General features: G+C 36.1%; 1 protein-coding gene across 4 annotated transcripts in view; it reads right to left on the bottom strand.

The window, feature by feature from the left end:
• The window catches only part of kiaa0586 (KIAA0586 ortholog), a 128,345-nt gene that overhangs the window by 18,844 nt on the left and 100,463 nt on the right, over nucleotides 1–9,038 (bottom strand). For all 4 annotated transcript variants that reach the window (XM_082142285.1, XM_082142286.1, XM_082142284.1 and 1 more), the window contains one exon: nucleotides 8,490–8,565. In XM_082142285.1, the coding sequence (XP_081998411.1) occupies nucleotides 8,490–8,565 (76 nt within the window). The remainder of the gene's footprint in view (nucleotides 1–8,489; nucleotides 8,566–9,038) is intronic.

Below are 9,038 nucleotides of genomic sequence, written 5' to 3'. Positions count from 1 at the left end.
AAAACCATAGCGCCAATTTCAGGCCTGTTTGTGGTCTCCTGGCTAGGGTTTCGGACAGCTTTAAACTGTCGACAGCCCTTTACAGCTGCAATGGAGGAACATGCAGCATTTATGCCAAACGTTTCTGTATAATTTAAACATGTCAGTCTATTAGATTCTCGTTTCATGTGGCGTTTACTACTTTCATAAAGTTTTGAGGCAAAACAGCAGCACTAATACTAGACGTACGATTATGCAAAACTGCACACGTATACAAAAACATAAGTTGTCGGCTATTAGCCAATGGGTGAGTCACTTAAACAAACACACTGAAGTTGTGGTTCTTTCACCACAAACCTGAGAGCAGACATCGGGTAAATAATCTCCTCTCATCTCTGTGCGGAGCCATGCGATGAGAAGTGAAAAGCGGAGACGGCGTCTCAGTGTGTGTACTGTTTGTTTGCGTTAAACTGCTGTTTGAAGAGGAAACACAAGATCACGCCCCACTGCGAGCACAAACTGAAACAAAAACATTAATAATGCTATGATTTCAGAGGGCGTCATTGAGATATCAGGCTGATTTCAAGTGAAGACAAAGATGTACCATTTCTATTACGCATTTTAAGGCCTAACTTTACTGTTTGTAGTTTATTTCTTATAAATAAAAGACCCTACAAAGTCAAGGTTTAGTTAAGCTTTCCTGCATTGAAAAGTTGTAATTTAGAATTTCATAACCATTTTCGGCCCTGTTTCTGATCCTTCAAATTGAATGAACTGGAGACTATTCAAAAGTATAAATCTATTCAAGGTTGGAAGCTATACCCAAGGCAAAAGGTGGTAAACACCTTAATCAATAAATATTGTGTCTATTTCTCAGGCATTCACAATATTTTGCTCAACCCCTGTGTGTAACTCTCATTTAGCCTATCTACATATAATTAGTGCAGAATCAAATCTCTTCAAACAATAACAAATACAGTAAACAAAGTAATAAAATAAAGATAGTTTTCATTAACTTGCATATCAACATGAGTAAAGCTCACGAGCATTATTTCTTAAAGGAACATTATTTAGCTTTTTTTTTTTTCTCTCAAAATTAACACAATTTTCAATACAACATCAATCCTTCTTCAAAAATGTGTTTTTGTCTTACCCTGATTCACTATGGGAAGCCTATTATAAGGTTTTATATTTTAGACCTCCAACCTCTGGTGAATCATCCGTAAAAAAAGAAAAGAAAAAAAAGGCTGAACAGAGGAGCTTCTGCTGGCAAAAAGCGGAGCCGTAATAAAACAAGAAACAACATTGACTTGGCTTTTTGGAGATGGCGTTTTTATTACTCAGCATGTGAGTAAGGTATTTTATTTAACAGATAAATTGCCATATGTGAAGGGCCATTTCCTTATGGTTGTTGGGTAGCGCTGTGCTGGAATTTATTTTCTAGGAAGTACCGTGTCTATTAGCAGGTAAAGCTACAGTAGCATCTTCAGCCGGCCAAAGGTTACATAGTGTACCTTTAAAAAAGAACAATGTTGTACATCCAGGAATGTGACAAGAATTCAAGTTATTATACATAAACAAATACAATAATATATACTACAATTCAAAAATGAAATGGTGGTAAAATGAAAAACTATTTAAAATAAGTGTCCTATTTTAATTTAGATATATTTAAAATGTAATTTATTCCAGTGATGATAAAGCTGCATTTTCAGCATCATTACTCCAGTCTTCAGTGTCACACGATCCTTCAGAAATCATTCTAATACGATGATTTACTGCTCAAGAAACATTTATTGTGCTGATTAATATTTTTGTGGAAACTGATATTTTTCAGGCTACTTTGATGAATAGTAAAGTTCAAAAGAACAGCATTTATTTGAAATATAATTTTTTTCTAACAATTTTAATGTCTTTACTGTAACGTTTGATTAATTTAACGTGTCCTTGATGAATAAAAGTATTAATTTCTTTCAAAAATATATCTTTGAATGGGAGTTTATACCTATAAGAATACTTCTTATTTTTGTCCCTGGCAACCGATCATCATCATAGTGACATCTGTACTTAAAAATAAAAAATAAAGCATGCTTCAACTGCAAAAGTGAATATTATGCGTACGAAAAAAGAAAAGAAAAAAAACACCACATTCCCACACAAATGAGAATAAGCCTATTGAAATGAGAAAAGAAACCGATATGGTGACTTCATCGAAGCGTGATTATTCCCGAATGCTTTGCATAACAACAAGCTCAAATCGGCATTAAAATTCTGCACCACATTCATGCAAGTCACAAGTCACATATTCGCATAGTAGCTAAATGCACAGTAAGCTGTTCTCATTTGGCACACGTACAGCTGTAGGTATGTTATCGTTCTAGAGAAGAACTGGACATGACGGATGAAGGAACAGGGCTCACACTGAGCTGGGGTTAACATGGCTCCTTGAATGATGTTTTGGTCCCAGTAAAAACAGAACGGCTGAGCAGCTTGGAAACAGTTTATCTGAGTGGCCCTCGAGAGGCGGGCTGTGTATGTGTGTGTGTGTATATGTGTGTGTGTATATGATGTGTGCCCTCACCCCTTCCTGTGCTCCACAGAGGGGCCAATATTTCACACACAAGAGCCCAGTGTTCAACGGATGTCCACTTTCACCTCGGCATAGAGACCCTTTCATTGGTTGTGCAACTTTCCATTTCTATATATCATCTCTTTGAATACACATCACAAAAATGGACAAAAACAATGCCTTTCCAAATCGCTTTTGTTTTGAATAAATGAAATGGTTAAATAAAGTGCTGTCAAATCAATTAATCGATATATATATATATATATATATTAGGGCTGGGCAAAAAAATCGATTTTTCGATTCATCGTTTTTTTAAATGTGGTCGATTCAAAATCGATTCTCAAACGCCAAGAATCGATTTTTTTCCATCTTTATGTATTAGTTTTCCTCCACTGTTCATAGGCTTGCAAACTCAATTTTATAGCTAATGCTGTGAGATTTTATGGTAGTTTTATCTAAATCATAAAATAACCTCAATTAGTGCTGCACGTTTAATCATATCGCAATCGCTATGACAAGCCTATACGCAATTAGGCTATATGACCAAAATGCTGCCAAAATGCTGTCGTGACTGTGACAGAAAAACTTGCGATGATATCGTGCGTGCGCACAAGACAGCACAGAATAGAATTATCTTTCACGCTTGAACGAAGAACACACACAATTATGCCAAAATGTATTTTTGTCGAGTATCTTTATAACATAAGAGCAGTCTTATGACGAACGTGAAGAGTTGTGCCTCGTGAGAGAATGAGTCCGCGTGTGAGTTCCGCGTCTCTGTCAACAGCGGCTGGTCTTAAAGGGACAGTACACTGTAGCCACTAATTATCTCTGTCATTTAAGTTAATCAAAGAACAAAGAGAACAGAGAAAAACACTCACTGCTCTTGAATAAAGAACTTTTGTAACTTTGATTAGTCAATATATAATTTATAATTAATGCAACACAGACTGTTTGATAATTTTATTCAATTTCTATGGCCTAGCTGTTAGACAGGAAGGGCACATATTATATTATATGCAACGTTTTTATATGTGGGTTTATGTGAGGATTGTTAACCTGTTTGATCAAGACATGCGACTGTTCTGACTTGTCCAATTTTCAGCATCAATTTTTCATCTTGCATCAAAATCCTGTCTATTCATTGTATGCATTTGAAATATAGAGTTGGGTTCTGTTTTAATGTACCCAAGTGTACCTAAAATAAAAAGAGTTTAATATACAGGTTTGTAGCTCTTAATTTCTTTTTATTAATTAAACACTTGAAAACTTGTTCACTTTTTTTTCTTTTCTTTTTCTTTTTTTAATAAATATAGGATTTGTATTTAATATTCATTGAGTGAGTCGAATCGAAATTAATTTAGAATCGAAATTGGAAAAATCGAATCGAGAATCGAAATCGAAAATCGAATCGAGAATCGAAATCGAATCGAATTAGAGCTTGCGAATCGAAATCGAATCGAATTGTAACATCTGAATCGATACCCAGCCCTAATATATATATATATATATATATATATATATATATATGCATATTTATACACACACACACACACACACACACACACACACACACACACACACACACACACACACACACACACACACACACACACACATATATATATATATATATATATATATATAAACCTCTCTGTTAGATGATTAATCAGGATTTTGTTTGAATAAGAAATTAATATATGAAATCCATTTTTTTAAAATATATATAGTGTGACATAGTTAATCTGGTTAATTTCTTTTTGGCTAGTAGAAGTTCTGAATGGCCGGTAACTTAAAAATTTAGTAGCCATATTGGCTAGTGAGTGAAAAGTTAATTTCAAACCCTGTATACATATACATACATATATATATATATTCAATATTGACTAATACAGATCAGATAAAAAAAATAAAAAAATAAAAAATATCTCTGAAAAACCAGGTAAAACACATCATAAAAGGAGAAACTAAAGTCGTGTGTAATAAAATCATAGAAATTTGAGGCTAAATTGAACTAAGTAGGCCTCACTACCAAGCAACCACCACAACATCCTAGCAACCACATAACATACTGTACTTGCAACTCAGAACACCGGTTTTATAGATAATTGTATTGATATGTAAATAATTAATCACTGATGAATAATTAAAACTATAAGCTTATAAGAGCAAAGTATTGACTGATTTGAAATTGCAAACCACAAACAACAGTCAAATTCTTACATAAACCCCAATTACGAAGACTCCATCTGCCATATCCTCAAGGAGTTTCATCGGCCACCATTATATAAGCATCTTTAAATCGCTTTTCAACCTCAATGTCACGGCTACAAGCTGAACTGGGACGCTTGAACAGAGCAGCCATTCTCTAATGGGCAAATAGAGACATAGTCATCGCAGAGAGAGCAGCTGTATAACCAGGGGACGCTGCCCGGGTCATGTCTGCACCGATCTGGCTGTACAGTACCACACTACGCCTTTATTACACAACACAATTGGCCCATCTGTAGATCAGGCAGAGGTGCAAATCACAGTCACAGAAGCTCTATTTGTTCAAGGCCCTTCGTCTGGGCTAAAGCTGTGACTAAAAGGCTTTAATGTCACGTTCTTACAGTATAGAATTGCAGTGTGAATTCAGCGAAGACTTTCAGTGCACTCACCTCCTTTATAAACTCACAAACGGTTGCTTGTGCGAGCACTGATGAGAAAGTGATAGAAAAGACTTAACAGACAGGCTTTTGTCAAGGTATAAGGGCTGTTTATTGTAATTAGTTTCATAACCAGAACAAAACATCAGTGGAATTGAGCAAAACAGCCAACTTGTGATTGCAACAATAGCACAGCATGTCTAAATTAAAGAGACAGTTCACCTAAAAATGAACACCATTCCAAACCTGACTTACTTTCTTCTGTAAGAAAAGAAAGAAGATATGTTGAAGAATGTCTTTTTTTTCATATAATGGAAGTCAATGTGGTCCAAAACAACATGGAAACCCATTTACTTGGATGGATAAAACCATTTAGATATTTTTCTTCAAAATATCTTCTTGTGTTTGGAACAGTATGAGGATGAGTAAATGAATGAATGTTAATTTTGAAGTGAACTATTCCTTTTAAACGGACGACTTTCCAAACAGAGCAGACAAGGGCTCTCAAACATGTGTACGTACGTAATGTCGAGGCGATTAAACACGATAAGCACTCAAACACAGGTGCATCTCCGGTCTTTCTGCTGTTGCACTGGTGCGTCAAATTACACACTGAGAGAGAAAAGGGGAAAATCCTCAGAGCAAATGTAATGACACAGAACGAGCTGACGTTCAAACACTAATCACATCCATTCACCCGTCAGCACACACTGGCTCTCATCACACACTAATCACATGCGACAGGCCGGCACTGAAAGAGTGCATCTGGATAAACTATGTGTCAAATACATATGTGAGGAGGTATAGGTCTGCAGGATGGAGCAGAAATTTTTAACTAATAGATGAGAGGGAACGACAAATGAAAAAGGGAAAGAGTGAAATGGCAAAAGGAAGAAGAAGGGATGCAGAACACAGAAGGCAAAGAAAAGGAAAAGGCCAATTTTCAAGGTTTACTTTCATGTCACTCAGCATTAGGCATTATTGTACACATGCATATGTGATTGTTGAAGGAATTTTTGTCAATTAGAATCAGAACTAGAAGGAAAATTTGTCAAAACAATTTTTTTCAACTTTACTGAAAGTGCAAAAAGCCAAGAAGTTTGTGTGACAAGGCTGCAGTGTTCAAATTTAAGATAGATAGATAGATAAAACGACAAATAGATGAAATGACAAAGACAGAACGATAGATAGACAGACAGATAGATATAGATAGAATAACAAATAGATAGAACGATAGATAGATCGAATGATAGACTGAACGATTGAATAATAGATAGATAAATAGATAGATAGATAGATAGATAGACAGATAGATAGACAGATAGATAGATAAATAGATAGATAGATAGATAGATAGATAGATAGATAGATAGATAGATAGATAGATAGATAGACAGATAGATAGACAGATAGATAGACAGATAAATAGATAGACAGATAGATAGAACAATAGATAGACAGACAGATAGATAGATATAGATAGAATAACAAATAGATAGACAGAACGATAGACTGAATGATTGAATAATATAGATAAATAGATAGACAGATAGATAGACAGACAGATAGATAGATATACAGATAGACAGACAGATAGATAGACAGATAGATAGATAGATAGACAGACAGACAGACAGATAGATAGATAGATAGATAGATAGACAGACAGATAGATAGACAGACAGACAGACAGATAGACAGATAGATAGATAGATAGATAGACAGACAGACAGACAGACAGACAGACAGACAGACAGACAGATAGATAGATAGATAGATAGATAGATAGATAGATAGATAGATAGATAGATAGATAGATAGATAGATAGATAGATAGATAGATAGATAGATAGATAGATAGATAGATAGACAGATTTAATTGTCAGCTGTTGAGATAGAGGTGTTTTTGTCAGTGAATTAGGGTAATCAGTTCAGGACGAGTACTAGAGCTCACAATGTTCTCTTATATAAGACTTAATAAAAAACACAGGGCAGAGAGAACGCTTTCTCAGCTCAGATTTCATTATGTCTAATCTGCAGTGCTGTCCTGCATCTGCACACATACAACACTCTAACGTCTAACAGACACACATCTCTCGTCCTGTTCACTTATAATGTTAGTTTCTTACATCACAAACAGCCATTTAGAGTTCCATGGCCATATGTTTAAGGTTGTGGCATCATAACCATGACAGCTTATTTAGCATAAATGGCCTGGTTATACTAAGAAGGGAGTGTATGTCTACAACAGAAAAAGTTCATTTTATATATGGCCATGCAAACGCTCAACCTGTCCAAATGGTCCTAACCTTCAAACTAAACGATGCATATGCCATCTCAGCGGCTGCTGTCACAAAGATATGTGTCTTCTGTTGTGCCCCTTCACACCTGACTGAAGTTTATAAAGCTGACTCCAGCATCTCTGCATCCCTCGAGAGGACACACACCTCAGACAGAAGTGGACAATCATGCTCTGACCAAGACAAAAGAACAATGCAGACTGTTGCCCTAAAGGTGCACTGCCATCTAGAGGCTGCAAAGAAAACAATTTTACTGAGGTGAGGCTGAGCCAAACTCGTCCTGTATGCTTTGTGATACAGACACGAATGACACGTTGATTTACATTGAGGCACATTCATTGATTTACATTGAGCTAGGAACCCAAGACATTTATAGAGGTTGGGCTCTTTTAACTTGAGTCAGTCAGTAATCTAAAAAGACCTTTTGTTTTTGATTAATACAATGAGAAAAACCCCATCTGAAAAGCTATTTAATCAGACACATTTTTCAAGAGGAGTCCATCATAAAATAAGTCACAAACCCAAAATTTATGACAAAATGTTCATAAACATGGCTGTAACAATAGTGTTTAACAGACACTCGGATTAGCGGCCCATGTTTAAAGACCCCAGGAAACTGTTTGACTTGTTGCAGTTGTCTTTTTCCTTTAGTGTTAAGTTCAGGTGGGACTTTTCAAAGCACTCATTCTATTTTTATTTGTATGGCTTTAGTTACATCCTAGCTATAATACATTATTTGTTCCTTGTTAGTTGTGTCAGGTGACATTGGAGGAGAAACTCTCATTTTAGAGAGCATCTGATTGGACAAAAATATATGTAGTGCAAGATGAGTCATCAATATTTTTTGCTTGTTTTTCCAGAAGAGAAAAACTGCAAAGTTTATGTGTATGTCTTCAAAATGTTCATTTTACAATTTTTAAGACATTTTAAGACCAAGTTTGACTTGATGGGGTCTTTAAACATTAGGGATTTTGTGTGGACATGTATTTGTACCTGGTTCCTCTTTGTCTTCGTACTGCCTCACCAGGATTGGTGCAGGTCTATGAACCGCCTGTGCTGTCTGGGACCTCTAAACACACAAAATGAGAGGAGATGAGACTAGGACAATAGCGGAGGAGAGGGGCGTCGGGTGGACACTGTATGCAGAGGGATTTTACAGGGAACAGAGGGGAAAAACATTGTTTTAATCTCCCTCATTCAGGGGGGTAAATCCCTACATATGGGCGACCTACAGACCGAGAATCCCGGGTTAATGAGGGTCTCAAGAGTTTGCACACACCACTAAAGAGAACACTTTGTTTTTGCGATTAAGAGAAAATCAGGGACAGAGGTCGCCCCTGAGCGGAAATTAGCGGAACACTCAGACGTACCCAGAACAAACTACACAGCACAGACAACCAGCATTGCCTTACCATTTTATAATAAACTTGATTAAGTTATTTAAGCAATATCACACGAGTAAAAGTGCTACAGTGCTGAGTCTCAGTCTGTCTGGAACAAGCACAGAAAAGCAGAGTCTAACAAACAGTTAAAAGTCCCAGT

This window comes from Leuciscus leuciscus, assembly GCF_965113295.1.
Source record: "Leuciscus leuciscus genome assembly, chromosome: 17".
Lineage (NCBI taxonomy): Eukaryota > Metazoa > Chordata > Actinopteri > Cypriniformes > Leuciscidae > Leuciscus > Leuciscus leuciscus.
Note: the sequence above shows the minus strand (reverse complement) of the source record. Positions and strands in the feature narration are given on the sequence as shown.